This window comes from Gorilla gorilla, chromosome 17, assembly GCF_029281585.2.
Source record: "Gorilla gorilla gorilla isolate KB3781 chromosome 17, NHGRI_mGorGor1-v2.1_pri, whole genome shotgun sequence".
NCBI classification, from domain to species: Eukaryota; Metazoa; Chordata; class Mammalia; order Primates; family Hominidae; genus Gorilla; species Gorilla gorilla.
Window position 1 is genome coordinate 52,960,586 of NC_073241.2, and position 26,118 is coordinate 52,986,703.

General features: G+C 42.7%; 1 protein-coding gene and 1 long non-coding RNA gene across 2 annotated transcripts in view; one reads left to right on the plus strand and one right to left on the minus strand.

Annotated features, from left to right (window-relative positions):
* The window catches only part of LAMA3 (laminin subunit alpha 3), a 261,658-nt gene that overhangs the window by 35,768 nt on the left and 199,772 nt on the right, over positions 1-26,118 (plus strand). The window contains exons 3-6 of the mRNA XM_031003750.3: positions 17,882-17,999; positions 19,376-19,494; positions 20,849-21,019; positions 23,650-23,741. Of these exons, the coding sequence (XP_030859610.2) occupies positions 17,882-17,999; positions 19,376-19,494; positions 20,849-21,019; positions 23,650-23,741 (500 nt within the window). The remainder of the gene's footprint in view (positions 1-17,881; positions 18,000-19,375; positions 19,495-20,848; positions 21,020-23,649; positions 23,742-26,118) is intronic.
* On the minus strand, positions 1,646-20,092 carry LOC129528325 (uncharacterized). Its single transcript, XR_008673567.1, has 3 exons — positions 20,018-20,092; positions 4,497-4,601; positions 1,646-1,684 (listed from the first exon to the last, which is right to left on the minus strand). It is a non-coding gene; the product is annotated as an uncharacterized lncRNA (long non-coding RNA).

Below are 26,118 nucleotides of genomic sequence, written 5' to 3' on the forward strand. Positions count from 1 at the left end.
TGCAAAGATCCATTTGGACAATCCCTTTAGTCCCGGAATAGTTGTGCTTCTTTAGGACATTAAAAAACAAAACAAAACAAAAATGTATGGACCCTGGGATTATGTTTCCCTCTTTTTGCTGGCTACTAGAAGCATAGGGGCAAATGTATGGCTCCACCATGCAGGTGGACAGAGCTTCATGGCCTGCATTATTTTGTGTGCAAACCTCATTACAAGTTCCAACATTTCATCCCTGTCTGTAATTTTGCTTTTACTCCTTTTTTTTTTTGATTTTTGGTGATTTCACATTGCCATTTTCTTTCCATCCTTATACACTGCCCTCAGTCTCCTCCCCAGTCTTTTTTTCTTTTTCTTTCTTTTTTTTTTTTTTTGAGACGGAGTCTCGCTCTGTTATCCAGGCTGGAGTGCAATGTGCAATCTTGGCTCACTGCAACCTCTGCCTCCCGGGCTCAAGCGATTCTCCTGATTCAGCCTCCTGAGTAGCCGGGATTACAGGCACCCACCATCACGCCCAGCTAATTTTTGTATTTTTGTAGAGGTGGAGTTTCACCATGTTGGCCAGGCTGGTCTTGAACTCCTAACCTCAGGTGATCCGCCTGCCTCAGCCTCCCAAAGTGCTGGGATTACAGGCATGAACCACCGCGCCCAGCCTTCACTCTTTTTTTCTTAAACAAAATGGGATGTAGATGAATACAAGCAATATATTGATGAAACAGTGAAATATAATTGCTGTTTTCATTTCAGTGATACATTTTTTCTTACTTAGAATACGCTGTCCGGGCATATTTTACCTTTATGATTATTCTAAGCCTGAAAAATTTGTATATTCATACAGAAGTATTTCTTGTTTTACAGTGTTATATATTTCTGAGTCATGTTGAGAAGTATAGTGCAATTCTGCGGAAGACTCTCAAACTTTATGAGCTTACCAAGGCTTATTTCTTGGGTTTTTTCTAAGTGGATTGTTACAGAGAAGCTCAACAGCAAGCAGAATGACTGAACATCAAAGGCTGTCTGAAGACGGTGCCAGGTTATAATTTTCCTTTTACAACCCCTAATGAACAAAGAACCTGCCTTTACTCAGCTGTTGCCTTTTAAAATTGATTTGGTTGTTTTCCCCTTGAGCAAATATATCCTTTAATTATAAGACCTCATGAGCTATTGTACTACTTCATTCCCAGAGAATTTTTTCTTTTGCTCTTAAATGTTTCCAGTGACAGTGGGATAATAATATGTGTGTTGCTAGCTAAGAGTGGGATTCTAAATATACAGGGATTCATCCTAAGCATCTAGAACATGACATATAATGTCTTGAGGCATTCTTTTAAAACACCCCTCCCACCCACATTGTACTTCTTCCTAGTCATTTTCTCTCTTCTTGTTAAGATTTATTGCTTCTTTGGAGGACAGCTGGGGACTAAAGCGTGCTCTACAGTGAAATTCTTTGCGCAATGTGTTATCTTATGGCAGATAGACCTGCACAAATACACTGTACTTTGTACTATCTACCTGAAGACACTTACTTTGCCCCACAAACTGGTGTGCAGTCATGGCATGAAGAAGACATACACTTCACAGGCAGGAAAACAGGGCCAGCTTTCCAGGGAGATGGTCTGGCAGCTGTTGGCATGGTGTAATTTCAGGAGGTAAGAGTACGTTTCCCATGAGCCTGGAATTCCTTTAGCTGAGGATAAAGCTTTTAAAAGGCTAATGTCTTTAAAGATGGCAACAACAGACACTGGGGACTACTAGAGGAGGGAGGGAGGGGAAAAGGGTTGAAAAACTACTGGGTACTATGCTCACTACCTGGATGATGGGATCTGTTGTACCCTAGACCTCAGCATCACGCAATATACCCATGTAACAAACCTACACATGCACTTCTTGGATCTAAAGTAAAAGTTGAAGTTATAAAAAATAAAATAAAAGGCTAATGTCTTTAGGAGAGGTAATACATTGACTTCAGAGTCACATGAGATCAGCTTTCCTTAGGAGAAAGGGCAGCCCTGGCAATGTGATTCTGATGGAACAAGGGTGTGTATTATGGGCTGAACCAGTGCTTCCCAAACCTTAATGTGCATCTGGATCATTTATTAAAATGATGATTCTGATTCACAAGGTGTGGCTGTGCCGGTAGATCCTGCATTTCTAAGATGCCCCTTGGTGAGGTCAAGGTTGCTGGTCTGTGGGCCACATTCTGAGCAGCCAGGGGCTAGAAGGGCTCAGAGGGAAGAGAGGAGCTGAGGCAAAGGATGGGGCTAGTAGTAGGATGGGCAGCAGGGAAGAGGCGAGAGCTTTGGTGCAGAAAGATGAGATCCAGGAGGAGGAGGGGGCAAAGCCTCCCAAGTGACTTTGAGGGTGGGAATGAACATGGTATGTTAGGGACACACAGACCCAAAGATTGGGGTAAAACTTCTCACACCCAGCTAACTCTTTCCATTCCTTCTGTTTGATCAGTAAACAGAAATTGGCTTTCTTGGGTATGTTCACATGGGTGCTGCAAAATCAGTCTGTGCAGCAATCCCTCGCGGAACCACCCAGGGAGGAAAGGCTCCTTGAAGAAGGGACCTGCAGGGTGGGCAGGTTTTCAGCATCAAACTCCCTCGCATTGGCTCTATCTCATCCTGTAGCTGTTTGAGATACCAGGGAAGCTAATTGCTTAAGAGCACAGGCTTCGGAATCCTACAGATGTAGGTTTACATCCTTGCTTTGTTACCTACTCACTGGGTAACTGTAAACATGCCATGTGTCTTCTCCAAACTGCAGCTTCTCTATCTATAAATTAGAGATAATAATAGTACTGACATACTAGGGGTGTTGTAAAGGCCACAAAACGTGTAAGCATTAGTACCTGGCACAAACTAAATCCTCAACAAGTGCTAGTTCTCCTCTTTCTTGTCCTTCTTACTATTAATTTAATAATTCTGCTTGACTAATCCTTCTGGCAGGTGCCACTGTTTTTGACTTTTACTTGCTACTGCAATCACCTGCCCACTTATCCTCTCTTGACCTGCATTTCCTCAAGCTGAAGAATCCCAGCAGATAGAGCTCCAGGTGTGGGACTAATCAGTAGCCCAGGGAGCCAAGCAGAGGAGGCCTGGGTTTCTAGTTCAGTGGGCAGCTTTGGCTTCTGGGGTTTCACATGCTTCTTGGAGAGTCAAATGCATGCACAAAGATTAGGGTATCCCTGATAAGTGTAACTACCATGGAGGGAGGCATTATCTTTGCTTGGAATATTTTAGGAAGTGTATTAGTCCGTTTTCATGCTGCTGATAAAGACATACCTGAGACTGGGTAATTTATAAAGAAAAAGAGGTTTAATGGACTCACAGTTCCACATGGCTAGGGAGACCTCACAATCATGGCAGAAGGCGAAAAGCATGTCTTACATGGCAGCAGAGAAGAGAGAATGAGAACCAAGCAAAAGGGGTTTTCCCTTATAAAACCATCAGGTCTTGTGAGACTTACTCACTACCATGAGAACAGTACGGGAGAAACTCCCTCCATGATTCAATTATCTTCCACCAGGTCCCTGCCATACAAAGTGGGAATTATGGGGGCTATAATTCAAGATGAGATCTGGGTGGTGACATAGCCAAACCATTTCAGGAAGGTTTCACAAAGAAGAAGCTTTTCCATTTGTCTTTAGAAGATAAATTGGAGTTTATTGGGCCCTTTTCATAGGGTGACCAGTTATCCCAGTTTGCCTGAGATTGAGGGGTTTTGGAGATGCAGGATTTTTAGTGCTAAAACCAGGATAGTCCCAGGCAGACTGGAATGGTTGGTCATCTCTACTAGTCTGTCATGACCAGGGCTACCTGATCATGAGTCAAGGTCATGAGTACTGATCATCAGTACTTCCTGCTGATCTACCAAATTTGAGCTCTCTGAATTTCTACTGAATTAGAATTTCCAGAATTATAGCCTGGGAATCTGCATTTTAACATGCTTTCTGGTTGCTTCTAATGTACACTGAAGTTTTAGAGTGCTGCAGTGACATTTTCCCTGCATCAGGGATACACTCTGTGTTCTCTCAGCCACAGTGATCCTCCATGGCCAACGTGGGACACGTGAGTGGAGAAAAAGTGACGCAACATCTCTGCCGTCTCAACTTCTACCACCACTGATTTCCAACTTAGCCAGGACAGTGGGGCCAAACTGGTATGCAGTGGGGTCGCCTAAACATCATTGTCTGTACTCCTGGCTCACCAGGATTTCCAGGTCTCCTTCCAGGCTCAGGGTATTCTGAATGTCCTGTGTCTTTAACAGAAAACGGGACCATGGGGCCTGCTTTGGTTCCCCATGCACCACAGTTCCTTCCCTCTGCCTCAGGGATGTTCCGGACAATACAGCCTCCATCAGTTTGTGTCCTTGGGTGAGAAGAGCATGGAGCGGAGCCCACCTTCAGTACACATGGGGCATGGGTGAGATGCAAACATTATTTGAAGCCACTGAGGTTTTGGCATGCATGGTCACTGCAACCACAGCTAACTTACCATGATAGAAACAAACTCCACTCTAACGGAGTGTGCCTCTAACTATCCTCAGTTCCTCAGTTGTAGGACAAAAGGCAGATGGACAGAACTTTCCAAATTGATTCCCTGGAATGGAGCAGAAAAAAAGCAAAGATTTCCTTTTAGAACTCCATGAACAGAAACTGAGATTCTGACCGAACTACAGTAAAAAGATAGCCCCACGTGGCCATCCTTAGGCCTTTGTGCCTGTGCACCAGGAGTTTCAAGGAGCAACCAGTCCTGGGTTTGGTTTATGGAAAGGTCTTTCCAGCCTGAGTAGAATGCCGAGAAAAGAAGAAGCCAGAAATTTACAGGGTCATGGAGATACAAGGCAGAGCTGTGGGATCTGGACGGCCAGCAAGAGCAGGACCTGGCCGTCCAGATGGATATTTTAAAGCTCAGAAAGTTTTCCCAAATTTGGGATGGACTTATTCCCTGGGCAATTGAATTGCAATTCAAGTGGAAGCTGTCTTCTTTCTTTACCAGTGAGGCGGTTAATATACCTATTTCTCTTAGCTAACAAGAGTGAGTTAAAGAATAATCTCAAGTACTGACTGCCAAAACCACAAGAAGGAAAGGGTTCCTCGTAGACTGCATGTGACTCCCCCTTGGGTACATGTGCCCACTGGCAATTGCATTTATGGGGCTCTCCCCATTGTGCCATCTTCTCTCTACCCTGAACCAAAGGTGGCTCCTGAGGCTGGCCTGGAACCAGGACAAGGGGCTATCAACATTTCAAAAGATTCCCTGGGATTTTTGCCAAGTCATTTGACCAGAACATGCAGCAATATATATTTTGTGATTACTAGAGACTGCTGTTCCATTTAGTTTTGAGTCATTCTGTCTCCACAGGAAGAAGTTGTTAGAGAGTTGTAGAGCTATGCGTGTAGGCTTCTAGGAGTGAGCTGCTCATACATCTTCATTCCTAGCGTGTTGTGAGCTGTGCCTGTCTCTTGTTTTATTTCTGTTTTCCTCCTTTGTCTAAGATCCCCATTCCTGATCCCTTCTCCTTCATAAGCATCTGCTCTGACCTCTTTGCTACTTATCCTTAAACACGCTCCCTTGAGGTGTGCTCACTGCTGTGGGCTGAGCACCTACTGTGTGCTGTGCTCTGTGTCAAGAGTACCGCAGGAATGGGCTCTTACTCCTCACGCCAACCTTGTGTGTTACGTGTGCACCGATGTCTCTTTCAATGCAGAGGGACCCCCTGGGCATGCTCCTGGCCTTTCTCTGCCCACTTTTTTCCAGATGGTGAGTGTGGAGTCTAGAGCTGGGCATGCATAGCTCCGCCTCATCCCTTGGGAGCAGCCCAGTGCTCTTCTCTGCTTCACCCTGAGCAGAGAAGAGCCACATGGGCTGCCCGGCCACAGGGTGTATCAGCAACTACAACCTGCATCCTCTAAGACCCGCTTCCCCAGAAATATGGTCTTTTGCCCTCATCTGCCCTGCTCTTCTTTCTTATTTCTTAATTGGTTCAGAACCAGATAGGGATGAGGGATGGTTTTTATTGGGCCCTTTCAAAAACTTCAACATTAAGTATTATTATTATTTCTTTATACAGACAAGTGTAATAAGGCACAAGGAGATTGAGTGAATCTCAAAGCTTAATTTCTTAAGAGATGGCACAGTTTGGAAACTAGCACCAGACATTCTGGCTCCAGATTCTGCACTCTAAACCATTACAATACACTGCTCATAAAATATGAAGTGCTTTTTTAATGTATGTATTTTTAGACTTTGTATAAATGTGCTATCACATCTAGTTTGACGTCTTCAATTTTCCTGGGCTTTATATTATGTGGGTTCACCCATATTGCTGGATATGCATCTATTTCTTTGCTTTTGATGACTATAGGGTGGTATTTGTATGGTCAGTTAGTGAGACTATCTTTCACATTGATCATATTGTCCCATTTCAACATTAGATTATTTTATATAGTATTGCCTTGGGGGAAATCATATACAGGTATAAATGAGGTGTGTACCGAAAGTTACATCAGATATTTCAAACTTAAATTGCATTTTTTCTAATAAAAATGTTACAAATTAGAATTCTCCCTTAAGCTATGCCCAAAAAACTCAACTAGTCCCATGTAGTTATAAAAGCTTTAATATTTCACATTTGCAAGATAGAGTGGTAGAAGCCAATACTGATTTTGGGGGAAAATCCTAAATCCTCTCTGTGTAGTATTTGGGTTACAGGGAGCACAGAAGGCTCCCAGGATTGGGAAAAGCTTAAGGAAGGAAGACAAAGGGATGAGAGATTAAGGGAAGGGGGTGGAGCTGGGTCCAGGGAAGGTGTGCAGGGGAAGACCTGTCATTGTGTGGACGCTGGGGATGAGGGACCTTGGGGTTTCCCATACTCCAGCCCAGAGGCCCCTCTCCAGAATGCTCAGCCACTACCACCTACCCTCTTAAGACCCAGACTGCATTCCCCTAGAAGTAGCTGGATTGTTTTTAGTGGGATTGTCCTTGCTGGCATGGAAAATGCTTCCCCCAGCCCCACCACTAGTCCCCTCCTCCAGTGGGCAAAGTAGGATATGTTGCCCCCAGGCTCGCTGGGTGTGCCCAGAGCCAAGACTGCTGGCTCCAGTTTCTCTGTTTAATCCACACCTTCTGAGGCAGATCTGTCTGGCTTACCTGTCCACCTCCCTGGCTACTGTTGTACTCCACGTCCCTTCTGGGGTAGGCTGCCATCCCTGCCCTAGTTCCCAGCAGTGACATCCCAGAGCTGGATTTCAGGAAACTGAGGCTCAGGTACATTCCAATCAAGTCACCTGGCTCCCAGCCTATGCTGATGGGGCAGAAACCCAGTTCTGCTGTGCATCAGGCATGGAATCCACCCGCACTTCACTCCCCTTCCCAGCCACCTTCCCTCACCCCATTCCTTGGTGACCTTTCATAGCCCCCCTGCCCTGCGATGTCACTCTGACCCACACATTTGTTCTGCTATGAAAGATGCCTGCTGGGGTCCTTGGAAGAGCCAGAGCATTTATGTGGGGGCATTTGGAACTCAAGGGAAGTTCTGACATCCTGATCCAAGAGTTCACTTGGGACGTGCCTTCTCATTACAGTGAAAGTGACTTTGAGCTGTCCTGTGTCCTGTTTTACGCCAAGTAAGTGGAATCCTTAGGGTTCTGGCTGACTCTCAGCATCGCCCTCATCCAGGCAGGGTACCGGCCCTGCCCTGGCCCACAGCAGCATGGGCTCAGAGGATTCCTGCTGCAGGTGAGAAGCGAGCCAGAAGACTGAGTGCGTGTCTTGTATTCACAAGGCCACGTGCATTCTAGACTTGACTATTTAATCACTCTTGTGAGGAGTGTTTTAAAGGAGAAGTGCAGTGCTGCACAAAGCAGAGAATGCAGACAACTACCCAGAGGGACCGCTCAGCGGAGGCCTGAGCTTAAGTAGGAGTTATCAGGCTCCAGGGGGCTGGGGTCAGGCCTCAGTTTGGGTCACGCTGAGCTGGGGTGGAAGTGCCGTGCCTCCAGGAAATCTGGCTCTGAAGTCTCTGTGAGAAGTCTGGGCTGGAAATTTAAATCAATTGTCGGTGGTGTAAGATGGAGGTAGAGTGTGGAGGGAGGCAAGCCTGGACTGGGACCTGAACTCTGAGAGAACTGCAAGAGCAGAGGGGAGTGAGTCCCCGCACAGCAGTTGAAGTGTGGATGTGTGGGGAGAAGAGAGGTGGGGTAGGGCTGGAAGAGGATCTGGATGGAAGGAGAGGCGTTTTCTTTGGGATGGGAGAGACACTTGCAAGCTGATGATGGGTGGGTCCAACAGAAGGCAGGGAAGTGCAATCTAGCTAGAAGAGGGAGGGATTGGCTTTTGACAGGAGGAGGTTCCTCCCTCCCTCCTTCTGGAGAGAAGAAGGAGTGGATGTGCAGATGCAAATGTATTCGTAGACTTGGGAAAGTAAAGGAAGCGGTTCCTTTTTTGTGGTTTTGATTTTGCTAGTGAAAGAAAAACAGGACTCAATGAGGGTGGAGGGAGCATAGGTGGGAAGTGGTGGGAGTTTGAGGAGCATGGAGAATCAGGCCCAGAAAATGAGCAGAGGTGAAGAAGGCTGCATAGTCAGGACCACAGCAGCAGAAGGCACAGAGCCCACCTGTGAGGACACGGCTGTGTTTGAACACTACCTGCCGTGGCTAGTCCTGACCACACGTCAGCCCTGAGCCTGGACAGGAGACTCAGGACACCCCTGCTGGGATCAGCCACTGTCCCTGGAAGTGAGATGGTGCTGCCATCACAGCCACTTCCAGAAAGAATTCTTCAGTGTCTCTGCCTTTTTGCATCACTTGCTCTAGATGCAGACTCTTGGAAGGAATCATGCAATTCACTGAGCCCAGCGGGTGTATCCCTGCTGCCTTACCTGCCAGGGGAGCTGAAAAAGCTGGTATTTTCAGCTTCTAAAGTTGGAGTTGCATTCTGTTCCAGCAAGATTCATATGGTGGAAAGGGGATTCAGATCCTTGGAAGTCAAGGAAACAAAAGACAGATACCTGCACCATGGCTTCCTCTCTGGCCTTACTCTGGACAGCTGCCCAGTGTCCCTTGTGCTACACCCAAGCACCCAGAGAGTGGCCTCCTAATCCTGGAACTGTGACCTTAGAGTGCAGGTTGGTGCCTCTGCAGATGCACAGCCTCTTACCTTATTTGGGCTTGTCATTGTGACAACCAATAAAATATCCCCTTCAATTTTCCAGAGACCCCAGACCATGGTACGACAACTACCAAATTAAGGGATATAGTGTTCAGAAAGCAAAGGCAGCTTTTGGGCAAAGGGCAAGTTTTAAGAAGAATATTTAATCTGTAGCCCAGCTGATTTGAAATGACACTCCAACATAAAGCTCACTCCCAAAATAAATATTCTGACTAATAAAATTAAACATACTGAGCCAATTTAAGTGAGCTTCGTTATGCCCTTTAGATATGTAGTCAAAAAGGTTTCTGAAGTGTCCTGACATGAGTAAGGGCATTGGAAAAACAGCAAAGGATAATTTCAGCCTTAAGTAAAACTCTGAGTTAGCCAAGGATGCTGAATCTTAAGAAAGATGTAACAGAAGGAGAAGGGAATAGATATGACAATTAAAAGTTGGAAAGAACCATTATGAGTGCAGACCAGAAATGTTAACACTCTTTAGATAGAAGCATATTGGCCAAGAGGAGGAAACTGGAGTGTTATGGAGGGTATGAACTTACTTATGAAAAACAACAATAACATCATTTAGAATCTAATTTAGGACAAATTATCATCACTGAGAAATATTTTGTTGAAGCCTGTTCTGGTGTAAGCCACTTATAAAAATCCATATATTTTTAGGAGTTGTTTGGTCTAAAAAATATAAATAGATTGAAGGAGGATTTAGGTAACTTGGTTGCTGGTTATTAAAGTTGAGTTAGTTAAATCTCTTTGTTTTGGAAGAACATGACTATAGAATTTTCTTTGTTCTGTAAAGTTCGTCAGACACATTCTTAGGCTACTCATCAGTTCAGCAAAAAAGTGTGAATGAGAAAAAGTGAGTTTTACAGGGAGAACCAGGTCCCAGACAAAACAAATCCATGACAGTTGAAAGTCATTACAGAGAGTAGGATAAACGACAAGACTCAGTTATGAAATTGAGCTCAGAGCTGTTGGGTTCCGGCAGACCTCAGTTTATTTATAGTCACCACCAAATCTATTTGTAAGTTGTTAGTTGTGGATAAAATGCTCTTGAGTAACAGTTTGGTCTCAAGTTCTGCACTTTAAGTCTATTTAGGGAGTAATGATTAAAGACCACTAGGACTGAAAATTATGCCATATGTCATCAATCCTTCTCTTTCCTCCCCTAGAGTTCAAAGTTTATAAGTATGAAATCTACGTGTCATACCTAACAACTTCCCCTTTGTCTTACCATTTTTTTTTCCTGAAATCTTTCATTAAGATTGTCATTTTCCAAGTTGTTGTGGTGACCCAAATCTTTAGACTGAGTTTTGGTGTAGGGATTTTATTTCTCAGGCTCCTGTTGTTCTTTTATATTAGAAAGTGAGACACTCTCTCTTCTCCTTTCCAGTTTCCACCCTAATCTTTGCCTCCTGCTGACTTGAATCTCGATTTTTTTAAAAGAACCTAGGGAGACAGGGTATGGGCATTTAAATTCTGGGCAGGCTGCCATGTGGGATGGAGAGTAGACATCTGTGCTACTCCACAGGGGAAGGAGGGCTGATGAGAGAAAGTTTTTGACAAACATGGAGGAAACCTGTAATGGCCAGAACTTGTCAGCAATGCAGTGAGTTCCCCTCAGAATGAGATGCTAGTGTGGGAGGGGACTTAGGGACCTCTTGAGCCCCTTCCTCTAAGTTTCTGGAGTGATCCACCTTCCCTCCTCTGGGTGAGCAGGTACTTCTGGGAACCAGTAAGAGGAGCTGAGAGTCAGTACTCCTTAGACCTAAACCAAGCACACTTTTTTTTTTTTTTGAGACAGAGTCTCACTCTGTCGCCCAGGCTGGAGTGCAGTGGTGCGATCTTGGTTCACTGCAAGCTCCACCTCCCAGATTCACGCCATTCTCCTGCCTCAGCCTCCCGAGTAGCTGGGGCTACAGGCGCCTGCCACCACGCCTGGCTAATTTTTTTTGTATTTTTTTAGTAGAGACGGGGTTTCACTGTGTTAGCCAGGAGGGTCTCGATCTCCTGACCTTGTGATCAACCCGCCTTGGCCTCCCAAAGCCAAGCATACTCTTTCTGATAGTGCCAGGGCCTGAGTTTTTCAGCACAGGGTGATGATAAACCCAAAAGAAAGAAGTGTTCTTGCTGAACTATTGGCAGATGGACTCTTTGGGTCAGGATTAAAAGGATCCCTTTTCAGACTGGTTGGGTTGTATTTTCATCCCTGGCCTTGGTTGTTCTGTGAGGATTGTACTTCATTTTGTAAAAAAAAGTCAAACCAGGTTAATAAACTGCAGCTGAATTTTAATCGCCATCGTTTCTTCTCAATTAAAAAAAACTCTATAAAACTGGCTCAGTTGATAAGTTTTTCAAATGGACACCAACCACAAAGTAAATGTAATTGCTTGGTTCTATATTTAGTGACTTATTTTTCATAATTTGTATTTGTATTTTGTACCTGGGTAGTAGGGGCATTTATAATTTAGTTAATAAAAATAAATGTTTCAAAGTGTCTCCCCCAGGTTACTTATTAATTACAAATGTAAAAAAGGTAACTTACGATGGGGAAATATGATGGACATATTTTTAAGCAAGTGATGAAACTTAGCATTATCAATGATAGGACAGCTTGGCTTCACGTGCTTCTTGGTGACATCATGAGAAGGAAGTGCCACCCACTTAGTGATCTGGCCAAGAATGCCCCACCTGACAGCACTTTGGGAGGCTGAGGTGGGCGGATCACTTGAGGTCAGGAGTTCGAGACCAGTCTGACCAACGTGGAGAAACCCCATCTCTACTAAAAATACAAAAATTAGCTGGGCATGGTGGTGCACACCTGTAATCCCAGCTGCTAGGGAGGCTGAGGCACAAGGATCACTTGAAACCAGGAGGTGGAAGTTGCAGTGAGCCGAGATCGTGCCATGGCACTCCAGCCTGGGCGACAGAGTGAAACTCTGACTCAAAACAAACAAACAAGAATGCTCCATCTGAGTCAAATTATGATAAAATAAGCAGACAAATTCAGACTGTGGGACGTTCTGTGATTCTGTGACCAATTCTACGATGGAACATTAAGACTTAGAACAGACTGTGGGACATTTTGCACTGTTCAAAATGTCAGTGTCAGGAAGGACAAAACATGTTGGGGGACTGCTGTGGATTAAAGGGGACAAAAGAGACCTGACGACTCACTGCCATATGTAATCCTTGATTAAATCCCGAGATGGGAAAATAATACAATGGGGATTATTGAGAGGATCAGAGAAATTTGAATATGGACAATGTATCAAATACAATTTTGAATATATGGTAAAATTTCTTACACATGAAAATGTTGAATTTATATAGAAGAAATATCCATGTTCTTGGAAGATAACATGCTGAAGTATTTAGGAGGAAAGTATTATGATGTCTGTAACTTCCTTTCAAAGAATCAAAAATGAGTGTGTGTGTGTAGAGAACAAAAAATATGGTATATTGTTAACAGTTGGTGAATCTAGGTGAAAAGCATATGAGTATTCATTGTATTGTTCTTTGAGCTGTCCTGTAGGTTTACAAATTATGCAAAATAAAAAGTTGGGAGAAGTAAATTATGAAATGCTACCTTGTGGAATAGTATGTTTATTAAATTATAAACCTATTGACAGACTGATCTCACTTTTATTATAAACTTAGAGTTTTCTGGAACAGGCAGTACTATTTAGTTGAGTAGGAAGCTTATTTTGGATGTGACTTTAAGTGTACTTGCACAGTATTTTGCACTTTCACAATCCCATCTGTTAGTTTAATTTCAATTCAACGACATGTATTAAGCCTCTTTTCTGAGGATATAGGAGTGATTAAGACCAAAGATGGTGCAGCCTAGTGGGAATGACAGATGAAAACAGGTACCGCAGTGCATGACAGGTGCTCTTTTAGAAGGAGAATATCAAATTTGTATGAAGTAGATATTATTCTTCTTTATTTTCTTAAATATCTTTTTTGATCATTTTATGAGCAAATAAATGAAATCTCAGAGTAGGTAAGTCATGTACTTGGAGTCACATAGCCAGTGGGTGACAGGGCAGAGATTTCCCCCCCAGGGGAGTTGATTCTACTACAACTTAGCTTAGACACCAGGGTAGGACCACTTCGGGGTTCAGCTCTGTCTCTGTGTTTGCCAACTGGTACCTGCCCGTTGAACTCAGTAGCAGCTACACAGCTTTACTATCCATCCATCCATCCATCCATCCACTCATTTATTCATTCATAGCATGTATTGAACACCTATTACATGCAGTCAGTCCAGGAAGGCCCTGAAATGAATAGAGGACAGGCTGTACCAAGCTATAATTTCAGAGGCTTCAGAGCATGCAGCACTGGGGTGAGAAACAAGGATCAGAGGACACCCTCTTGTCTTCCCTACTCACCCTGAAGTCTTATGAAGTTGAAGTGCCTCACACTCCCCCTTTTATGATCATTATCTGCTTTATTAAAACATTATTTAAAAGACTACTTTGATTCTCTACCTAAACAATCACCAACACACTTCAAGCTATCTTTAGCTTATTACAAAAGCACGTGGAGAGATTACAACTCAGTCCCTCTCCATCATTTCTCCCCTTATCTCTGACCCCCAAATATGATCTCTTTGAAAATGCACAACTTTGCCTTTCTACCTACAGTGGCTCCATAGCTTGGTGCTTTCTAGTCTCACAGAGGGTCCTTGTTTATATCAGCAAATCTCTAGCAGCACTCATGTGTGCTTTGAAGTATTTTCAGTGGCCAAAGAGTAAACATAAGTACTGAGAGTAAAAAAGGAATGTAGCAGAAGGAGTGATTCAACAAGCATATAATTTAAAATTACCAAGCAAAACAGAATAAATCCCTACCTGTTGGCTTAACATGCCTGAACCGGGCTGTGAACATAATTAGGAGACCACTCACTCTGCCTCACTATGACATTTTGAATCTGCAAGTGTCAGAGGAGATTTGCTGCAGAGCTGGAGACCTTGGCAAGATTCCAGGGCATGTTACACAGCAGGCGTGGTGATAAATAACACATATAGTCGCTTGGTGCAAATGGGATCCAAACCAAAGAGATGCACCCTACCAATATTCAGAGCACATAAACATACATTGGGGAACCTCAGAAATAATTCCTAAGACAAAAATGGGAGGGAAACATTGAAAAGTGGCATGTTCTAGCTAATTAGTGCTGGAAGATGAGTTGGTGCCATCAGTGGACTTATTAAGTTAGGCCTGGGTGGCAGGATACCGTAACAGGCAGAGGGGCACATCAGTTGCTGCTAGAGTTGGGATTTTTAAGTGTCATAATGCTTCAAAAGAATCAGGCCGGGCACGGTGGCTCATGCCTGTAATCCCAGCACTTTGGGAGGCTGAGGCAAGTGGATCACGAGGTCAGGAGATCGAGACCATCCTGGCTAACACGGTGAAACCCTGTCTCTACTAAAAATACAAAAAAATTAGCCAGGCGTGGTGGCAGGTGCCTGTGGTCCCAGCTACTCAGGAGGCTGAGGCAGGAGAATGGTGTGAACCCGGGAGGTGGAGCTTGCAGTGAGCCAAGATCGCACCACTGCACTCCAGCCCGGGCGACAGAGCAAGACTCAGTCTCAAAAAAAAAAAAAAAAAAAAAAAAAAAAATCAAACGTTACCTAGAAACAAGATGAAACTCGTGGATTAAAGGGGACAAAAGAGACCTGACGACTCACTGCCATATGTAATCCTTGATTAAATCCCAAGATGGGAAAATAATACAATGGGGATTATTGAGAGGATCAGGGAAATTTGAATATGGAAAATGGATTAAATACAATTTTGAATACATGGTAAAATTTCTTACACATGAAAATGTTGAATTTATGTAGAAGAAATATCCATGTTCTTGGAAGATAACATGCTGAAGTATTTAGGAGGAAAGTATTATGATGTCTGTAACTTCCTTTCAAAGAATGAAAAATGTGTGTGTGTGTGTGTGTGTGTGTAGAGAACAAAAAAATATGGTATATTGTTAACAGTTGGTGAATCTAGGTGAAAAGCATATGAGTATTCATTGTATTGTTCTTTGAGCTGTCCTGTAGGAGAGGACAGAGAGGCTCCCTTCTGAGCCACTGAAGCTACTTCGTTCATATAGCTTTGTAGTAGCAGAAAGTACAACTTTAGAAAACCAATGCCCTCAATTAACACTTGAGATATATCATAACATAGCTCCCCACCCCTGGGCTCTCTAGAATAGAATTTTAGCATATTGGGAAATAATGTTTGGCACTTCTCTGACGACTTCTTCCCCCCAAGATGAAACAGGTCAAATATTCAGTACCTATCAGGTCCTGTGACATAGCAAACGCTCAGTGGGTGGAATACACTTAGGCTGAGTGTTTTTATACCTGCAAGGTGTGGGTTTGTTACTTAACCTCTCTAGGCCAAACTTTCCTCATCTTTAAAGTGGGGTTAATAAAACTCCGCTTCTTATTATGAGGTCTAAATGAGAGAATGTTTGTGAAGTGCTTAACATGGTATGTGGAAAGACAGTATTCATTATTCATTAAATCATGACCTATTAGATAAATAGTTTTTTAGAGGGCTATGTGTGCTACGATTGTGGGAGTTTGGTGGAAGGGATTAAGAATGCTTTGAATGATTACTGTATTCAAAAAAGTTTCATTTGTAGTCTATAAAACTCACATAATTAACAGTGGCCTTATTTTAATGTGGTCTGAGAGAGATGTGCAAAGAGTTTTTAGCGAAATATATTAGCTCTGATTTTCCAAACATGAATTCTTGGATTTTCTATGAATTCCTTCACTACATCATAATGGGATGTGTCTTTGGAAATTGTTACACCTACCTTTAGAGTATTGCTTTATGATTTTCAGAGTACATTATAATTCCTAATTAGTTTTTATGAGGTTGGATCACTTTTTCCACGTGTTGGTAGACAACTCGGGAGTGTTAATCTGAGCCCAAATAAGCACTTTTTTCAAGATCAAAGAGCAAGTGTTTGATAGGGACAGAACTGGCTGAGCTTAGGGTTTCCAGTAATCAGTGTGACAATTCTTCCTTCCTCAGAGATAAGCAAAGGGGCTTCTTTGAGCAAAGGGTAAATCTCTGTGCCTGAGAGGAGTGGTTCTCAGAGTATGGATGAGAACCTGTGAGGGTCCCCAAGACCTTTTGGGAGGTCTACAAGGCCAGGGGTCCTCCTTCCTCCATTACAGATCTATGTGAGGCCAGATCTTCAAATACTTCAGCCAAACAACATATCACATCAGAGTGAATGAAGAAGCAGGTGTAGGAATCCAGCTTTCTCCTATTAAGCCCAAAACTCAGCGAGCTTAACAAAAATGTAAAGCAATGCCACTGCTCTCACCAAAAATTTCATGTTTTAGAAAATATAGTAATTTTTAATAAAATATATTTATGCTAACATGTAAAATGTTTGTTATATTAAATGAATTAATAGTATATCTAAAAGTTTTTAAACTTTAATTTTTAATATGGGGCACATCAATAGATAGAACTCATACAAACAAAAGTTTTTTTAGGTCTTCAATAATTTTTAAAAATATAAAGGGGGTCCTGAGACCAAAAAGTTTGAGTCTCATTGTCCTAGATTTGTTGGCTTCTGCTTTGGGGTTTGGAATGTTTACATTAGCTGGCAGTTCTCAGACTTAAAAAGAAAAACAACTTACCATACTACTGTTTGTGAAAAATATTAAGATGAAACTCATTTTTTTTTTCTGGGAAGGAAAAGGAACCCACAGGGTCTGAGCACTCCCTACTCCCCAACTAGAGGAGCCTGTGGTTCAAAGGGCATTCTTGGGCTAGAGTGCTCCTCAGACAGTCACCGGGAAATCTGTTGCCTGGGGATCAGGGAGCCTGGAGGGGGGTGGGGATAATCCTCACTCATTAACACATTAACATAGATTTGCTTAACACTGTGTTCAATGTCATACCAGGCTCTTTGGGAAATAGGACCTCAGAGTTCAAAATTCAAGCCAGATAAGTTTTGGGGGAAGGAATGGGAATAAACTGCAAAGGCTCCTGGGATTCACATAGGAGGCACCATGGAGTTGAAGAGTGGGAGGTGAAGAAAGAGGGACCGAAGCCCCACTTCATCTCTTCCATACTTTTGCATCATCCTGGCCATGGGCAAAAGAGTGATGAGGGCGAATGAGAAAGCCAATAAGAGGGGGAACAATCAGGAAAAGATGAGGCCGGAGGAGATCCACAGGGAAGGAGTGCTAACACTCCATCAAATGGCTGCTTGGGTTTCAGTTCTGGCAGCTGTGATCTCTCCAAAACCTGGAACCAGGGTTAGGACACTGCTGGGAAACACTCTGGGCTGTTCTCTTGGTTCTTGGCCCTGGGAGGGTTTAGCACGTAATGACTACTGCTTGCCATCAGACTTTTCTGAATGCATAGACTTTAAGATACACTGTAGACTGGTTGCAATGGAATGGCATATTGGTTAAGGTGTGACAAAGATGATGATCAATGTGTATATTTGGTGGAGAAAGAAAGATAATGATTTTCGTTTTGAATTTGATCAGCTTGAGAGGCTGCAGCTGGGTAGAGATGTCCAATAGACAGTTAGGAATCAGGATCGGGATCTTGAGCAAGGGATTGTGGTGGGATGTGTTGCCTTGGGAATCAGCATCATATAGAGATGGTAGAAGCTGTGAATCGATGAGATGACATTAATAAATGTATCTCTTTTGTTTTATCAGCTCTTCCATGTGGCCTATATTTTAATCAAATTTGCAAATTCTCCTCGCCCTGATCTTTGGGTCTTGGAAAGATCCGTAGACTTTGGAAGCACCTACTCACCATGGCAATATTTTGCTCGTAAGTAATCTTGCCTACCATGTTATGCATGGCTTTAATTACTTGGAACAGATCAAGACTATGGATTTAATTAGAAAATTAATCTCGGCTGGGTGTGGTGGCTCACCCCTATAATCCCAGCATTTTGGGAGGCCAAGGCGGGTGGATTACCTGAGGTCAGGAGTTTGAGACAAGCCTGGCCAACATGGCGAAACCCTGTCTCTACTAAAAATACAAAAATTAGCCAGGCATGTGCCTGTTATCCCAGCTACTCGGGAGGCTGAGGTCGGAGTATCACTTGAACCCAGGAAGCAGAGGTTGCAGTGAGCCAAGATTGTACCACTGCACTCCAGCCTGGGCAACAGGATGAGACTCTGTCTCAAAAAAAAAAAAAGAAAAGAAAAGAAAAGAAAATTAATCTCTCACTATGACTAGTTAGGGACTGGTCACTTTTAACCTCTAAATTACTCTCAGAACATTGACTGGGCGTGGTGGCTTATGCCTGTAATCCCAGCACTTTGGGAAGCCAAGGCAGGCAGGTCACTTGAGGTCAGGAGTTTGAGACCAGCCTGGCCAACATGGTGAAACCCTGTCTCTACTAAAAATACAAAAATAAGCAAAGTGTGGTGGTGTGCATCTGTGGTCCCAGCTACTCGGGAGGCTGAGGTGGGAGAATCACTTGAATCCAGGAGGCAGAGGTTGCAATGAGCCAAGACTGTGCCACTGCACTCCAGCCTGGGCGACAGAGTGAGACTCCATCTTGGAAAAAAAAAAAAAAAAAGAATATCCCCATTTCTCAAGCATGTGTTCAATAATTTCAAGGATACCACATGCAGAAATGAAGTAGAAACTCCTTTTATGATAACAGTTCTTGGCACTATTTGGGAGTACCTGTAAGATGGTAGAAGCTGTGAATTGATGAGATGACTTTAATAACTGTCATCTCCAATCTTTTCCCCTTTATGCAGAATTAGAAACTAAGTTCCATCTTTATAGATCCTGTGCTGTGCTTTACTTACTTCGACTCTGTTATCTTCACTAATGAAGAATGTCAGGGTTTCTGAACCCTATGATGAACAGAGGTGGACAAGAATTTTGCTTATAAAGGCATTGGGTTTTCCACTAGGTTTCCTTAGAAGATAAACTTGCCTAAGTATGAGCGTGGAGTTAGCACTGCATCTCCAAGCATTGCCACTGAAAGTCAACTGGCCTGAAATGGCTTGGTATTTTCTTTCATGAATTAAAAACTCCATTATCAGCCTTTCTCTAAAAGTTTTAAATGCCTTTCTGTTCTTTCTTTCTTTGTGTATTTTCTTAAGGAAACATAAGGCTTCTTAAGAGATTTGCAACAAAATGATAATATTTTGTTTTATAATATTAAAATATTTTCCTTCTAGATTCTAAAGTAGACTGTTTAAAAGAATTTGGGCGGGAGGCAAATATGGCTGTCACCCAGGACGATGATGTACTTTGTGTTACTGAATATTCCCGTATTGTACCTTTGGAAAATGGTGAGGTAAGTAGATTTGGAAGACTGGGAGAGATAAGACTCAGAAATGATCATGAGGATATCCAATTTTTCATAATTGCGAAACTTGCACTTTCAAGGACATCTAACATAGATCAACATGGAAACAGGGCTTGGGACTGAATAGTAAAGGAATCACATTGAGGGCTCCCAGAATGAGCCAGGTTGGAAATTCTGTTGGGGGATTTCAGTTATCCCCAGAAAGTCAGGATTCTTGATTCAAAGCCCGCAGGTCTTGAACTGTCCTTTCTGGTGATGTATTTATAAAGTGGGTTGCTGGTAACTGAAATGATGACCCCTTACCTCTTCACCTATGATCCCATGATACCCTGTAAGAGTGAGGAGAAGAAGGACAGGTGGCAGCAGGTAGATTTTCTCTATACCATCTCTTCCCTCATCTGATGACCAGATGTAGGGGATCCAGAGGAGGACTCTGAGGTCCTACAGAATGGCTGCACCTCTAGATAGAAAGAGCCTGCTTCCCTGAATGACTGCATGGAGCTGATCCTACCTGATCCCTGATCCCTTTTGGTAGAATGGGTGTAATCTGTTGGACAGAAAAAATTGCTGTCCCTGTGGGGTTGCTTTTGGCCCTTGTAAAGTCAGGTTGGCTATTGTTAAGGGAGATGGGCAAACAAAGGTGAAACAATCAGAGAAGATCTCCATGGAAATTGTGAGGCCATAATGAATATGAACTGAGTTTCAAATAAACGTCCTTCAAAGGTGTTAGCCTCCCTCTCTTTAAGTAGAGAGATCTTACTTGAGCATGTGTATGCGGTATCTTCTGACAGCTCATGAGTGGTTCATATTTCCAATGGTTGACACTTGGGCTTCATCACTTTGGGCTTTAAAACAAAATGGAGGGTTTACACAGTTTTTTTTTTTTTTTTTTTCCCCATTACTATCAAACTTTATATCTAGAGATTTCCTTTTTTCAACCTCATGTAGATTTTTGGGTTACTTTAGCTTTGTTTCTTTGATGCAGCTTAAGAAAGTTGTGTCCTTATATTTACAGATTTTAACATTATGTTTTCAACATTTCATAGTGTTACAGTCCCACAACTACACTGATAGAACAAAGGCTTTGAAAACGTAATGATAACATCTCCCGAGAGCCCAGATTTCAAAGACGTATTGCCAGACCTTGGAACCAGGAAGTGTGAGGGAAGATGGGACTAGCAATGATGTTTTTAGACATAAACAAGACCCAAGACCCCCTACGAATATCAAATGGCTCAAAGAAACCAAGTGCCTTGGGGCATGTGAGTTATTTTTACTTACTTGCTGCTAAATTTTGATAAAAGGAACTTTTTCCCCCTTTATGTGTGTGTGGTCGTTTTAGGTTGTGGTGTCCTTGATAAACGGTCGTCCAGGTGCAAAAAATTTTACTTTCTCTCACACCCTGAGGGAGTTTACCAAGGCAACAAACATCCGCTTACGTTTTCTTAGAACCAATACGCTTCTTGGACACCTCATCTCCAAAGCCCAGCGAGATCCAACTGTCACTCGGCGGGTGAGTAGTCAGAGCATTTGTTTTGTTACTTTATTTATTCATTTTTTTGGCTTACCAAATTAATTGCCTTGAACTCTTTTAAGTAACCTTTATAGCCTGTAATGATGTAGGTGTGGGAGTTGTTCTTGTCTGAAATACTAGATATAATTAGGAGTTTATATCTAATGACTTATAAAAATGGCTGTTTGAAGAAAAATCATTATATTCAAAGAAGATGAAAGGCAAACGATTATAGTCAGCCTGGTACTAGTCTGGATGGGATAATTAATATTACAGCCAACAATCCCCAAATCTCAGTGGCTTAACAAAATAAAGCTTTGTTTCTTGCTCCTATTACAGTTTAACATGGGTCAGCAGGTAGGATCGGCTCCACACAGTAATTCAGGGAAGCAGGTTCTTTCTATCCAGAGGTGCAGCCATTTTGTAGGACCTCAGAGTCCTCCTCTGGATCCCCTACATCTTGGTCCTCAGATGAGGGAAGAGAGAGTATAGAGAAAAATCTACCTGCTTCTCATCAGAGGTTACTTCTATGGGCAAGAACTGGTCATATCATAGCCTCACTTAGATGCAAGGAGGCTGGGTGATGTCATCTAGCTGAAATGGAGGCACATAGGTATTGGTGAGCACTAGTACCCTCTCCTGTGTTGGAGGTACACCATGAACATCTCTCACTCTCAGGTGTCAGGGCAGTACACTTGTCTCCTGGGCACAGAGGGAGCCCACAGAATAAACACATTGAGCTCACTCTTCTTCCACCCTCTGATCTACTGGTGCCTTCCATTGGCCAAAGCAAACAAGAAGCCAGAGAGAAAGACAGTCCATTGGTTGCAACCATAAAGTTCAGCTCCTGGCACAGGACAGGGTGGAGAACGTGGAGAGCAGATCTGGAGGGTGAATGGAAGATGCCCAGTGCACCTTATAGAGTTTGGCTTTTTATATAGGTAACATCAGAGAGCTGGGAAAGGAAGGGAGGGGAAAGTATAAGTATTGCCACAGTTTTGAGCCTTTTCCAGAAAGGCAGGCACTTTGGGTGTAGGTGGCCTATCTTTTGTATTTTTTGCTCTCCTCAGCTCCCGCTGAGCTTCTGTGTAGTTGGGGACTGTGTTGAATCTGAGGATGGATATTTACAAGGGAGGGCTGGACTTTCTCATAAACTATAGCCGGGCTGTGTTTCTGTTCCTCCATGTGCCCTGGAGCACTGCCACAAATGTACCCTACCAATTTTTTTTTTCTTAAATTGTCTTTTTGGGGGTTGCAAGATTTGCAGTCATATATATCTATGTATATTACTTTTCACTTAGATGAATACAGGCCTCTCCATTAAATAATTGTTTTATGGAGTATACCACACACATAATACATAATCTTAACCCCCCAAGTTTAGGTTGCTTCTTTCATGGAGGAATATGATACCAGCTACCTTATGACACAGATCACATGTGCTGCTCGGTGAAGGCTGACTGGGGGCTTCTCTTGCTGCTGCTGCCCTTAATACGTGTGGAGGGGAACTTTTACAGTGGCCAGCAGGAAAGCCCCTGAGTGTTAATTTGTCACAGAAAGCCCTGGTAATACTGACTTTATCTGTATTAACAAGGGGGGCTGTTAATGCCTTCAGACTAAGATGTTTCCAGGAAGCATTGATACTTTAACAGGTTTTAATTAGGGAACCAGAACAGAACCCCAACATTAAATCAATAGAGCTCTTTAAGGCAACCACACTCAACAACAACAACAACAATAAAGGGACAAAAACCCTCTTGTCCTTGCGAATTCAAAGACTTCTCGCTGACAGATATTCTTCTCACTGGCAGCATGGCCTCAATGAGAAAGATTGTTCTACAGTCCTCACATTCCTCCCAAATCCTGGGCAGTCTCCTGCCAAGTCTGAGAAGGAAGGTTGCTGGCAGAGGGAGCTGGCAGGAGGAGCTGCCTATTGTCAGCACTGCAGAGGCCTCCAACATATTGGAGAGGGGCCTTGTCAATGAGAGGGTATACACATATTTGTGGCCTGGTTTAGGGGCCAATCCTCAGCTGGATCTGAGCTGGCTCTGTCTGGCCTTTCTGGAGCTTGAAACTTTGACTCTAGCCTTTTTGACCCTGTGCTAGGAAGTCTTCGGCAAATACTGAGGGCCCCTCTAGTCTCAGGGATGTATTGGATCCATCTCTGTAAATATTATCTCCCTTCCCAGAACCTGGGATAGTATTTTGTGCAAAGCAAGTGCAACATTTTTTGGTATAAAAATTTAGTTTTGATAAATAAATATTTTCAATGTATAAAATTCATTTGTAAAGAACATAATGTAAAAATTATTTTAATTTACATAAAAAATAAACTTGGAAGTAATTGATCCCTTTCCTATAGGCTATAAAGTATGATTCCTTTCTAAGGCAATTTCCCTTCATGAACTTCAAGCATTTGATTTTTTTAAATGCACAAATTCAGCAGTATGTTATTACATTTTATTGAGGAATGTGTTTATTTTATAAGACTTGTTACATCCCAATGTAGGGCTCAAGAATACGGAATTTTAAAAGGGAAGCAGAGGCAGCAGATGTGGGTTAAAGACTAGTAAGAGAAAGTTTTTGTCACTGTTCAGTGAAACTTGCATGTTCTGTGTTTTGTTGTGCAGTATTATTACAGCATAAAGGACATCAGCATTGGTGGGCAGTGTGTTTGCAATGGCCATGCTGAAGTGTGCAATGTAAACAATCCTGAAAAACTGTAAGTACACTGTACAGATTTTTTTCAGCCTTACTATGATTAAGTCTAATTATTTCAGTGGATGTTTGCATCCCATTAAATGTTTCTAGGTTCCTGTCCTCAATAGGAATGATTCAGGATCAATGAATAGGTGGGGGGTGTGTGCCTCCTCTCCACCAACTCTCCATTTTCTTTCACATAACCCCTATGGGCCCTGGCAGACATGGCTAATCAATCACAGCACTCTGGAAAATCTGTGTCCCAGCCACCAGATCACCCCCAAGACATACCTCAGGCAGCAAATTGATTAGAGCTGACAAGAGAAATAAAACTTGTCATTCCTGGTTTAATGGGATCAGGGTATACATTTCAAATCCTTGTTTTTTAAATTGTGGTGAAATACACATCAAATTTACTATTTTAACCATTTTAAAGTGACAGTTCAGTAGTGGTAACTATGTTCACGTTGTTGTGCAACCAATCTCCAGAACTCTTCGTTTTGCAAAATTGAAATTCTATACCCGTTAAACAACTCCTTGTTTCCTCCTACCACTGGCCCCTGGCAACCATCATGACTATCCTAGGTACCTCATATAAGTGGAATCATACAGTATTTGTCCTTTTGCAACAAATACTGGGTTATTAAATTTGTCACCACTTATTTCACTTAGCATAATGTCCTCAAGGTTCATCCATATTGAGCATGTGTCAGAATTTTCTTTTTGTTCAAAGCTGAACAGTGTTTCCTTGTATATCTGTATATATTACATTCTGTTTATCCATTCATTCGTGGATACACACTTGGGGTGCTTCCACCTTTTGGCTATTGTGAATAATGCTGCTGTGAACATGAATGTACCCTTTTTGTTTTTAGTTTGAGTATATTTTGCATACAATAATATGCATGAGTCTTAAATGTTGAGGTTCAGCCATACATTTGTGTTACCACTGCAAGAGGGATACTTTAAAGGGCTGGAAATTACCGGATGCCAGATATAGTAATCATTTTATCTCAATGTTTAACTTAAAGTCTACAATATTTCATGAGCAGCATTTACCAGAGATGTATTTCACTTTTAGTCAGATTCAGGCTTGTGCTTCTTTAGGTCTAGCTTTGTGTTCAGGCAGAATTGCTAGTTCTCAAGGTCTGTGATGTGCGTTGTGGGGCCCTTCTCCTCGACCAGCCATAACCCTTAATGTTGTTGTTCCCCCTTCAAGGATTCGGCAGTGCTGTTGAGAGAGCTTACACACAAAATGATTAACCTTTAGTGGAAAATGACTTGTTTATTAATGGTTAATCTATTTCCACCCTGTAATCTCCTATCTCCCTAAGACACTAGAAATCAGGTCACATAAGTTCTGAGTTGGAGAGAGGAGAGAAGAGGTCCAGCTAATGTCCCTGAGCCTGGAACAAAATACTGCCATGTTGGAAAGGAGTACACGCCATCACAGAGGGCATGAGCTTCCTGCTTAGAAAGGCTACTGAACCCTGGAGACCCTGGAGAACTGGAGGAGTTCTACACTGGGTGGTTAATTCTCCCAATACACATGTGTGGAGGTCTCCCCAAGCCTTGGTGAAAGGCTCAGTTTGGCAGCAATCCACTTCAACATGACTGCCTGCCTTTCCTTGTCTGCTGGTTTGCTTCTGCCCAACAGGCTGAACTTGAACAAATGCTGATGAAATCCACATCCATTATGAGGTAGAAATCTTATAACAATTTAAAGGGATTCAGAAACTTAATGGGTAGAGCCAAGCCTGGACAATCAGAAAAATTACTTGCTAATGAGGCAGAACCCAAGAAGAGGGGTTTAACCAAGCATGTGTACCATGTTGACCTTGCTGCATGGATAAGCGGAAGGACCTCAAATTTAATTCTGAGCTTCCTAGCAGCCAACTCAAAAAGGGAAATCTGCTTGGTTTCATATTTCACTATGATCATAAGCTAAAAAGTAATAAGTTACTTAGAAAAAACATGATTGTTGACACTAGTGCAAAATAACAATTTTCCCTAGGGGTGGGGCGGAGTGGTCATCACGAAGGGAATTATCTAATCAATGACATCTTTAAATAACATATTTACAGCAGATGTATTATTAACCATCAGTCTGGGCTGCAACAGAGGAAAAGCAGTGATTTGGCAGTGCCAATGGGACTCAGATGGGTACCCAGCTCCTTTTTTTGCTATGCTCAATTTTAATCCTCCTATGTGTGGAGTTGGACTACATATTCTTGAAGCAGTCTTCCCTAAATAATCTTGTAGTCTAGCTAATGTCAAATGTTTAATTGGCAATGAGGTGAAATTGCCTCTCCAACAAGCGCCCATTTGGATGCCACTTGTTCTGTGCTGCCAGGTAGATCTATGTCCATGTGCTTTAACAGGCAGTTGAGTGTGGAGAG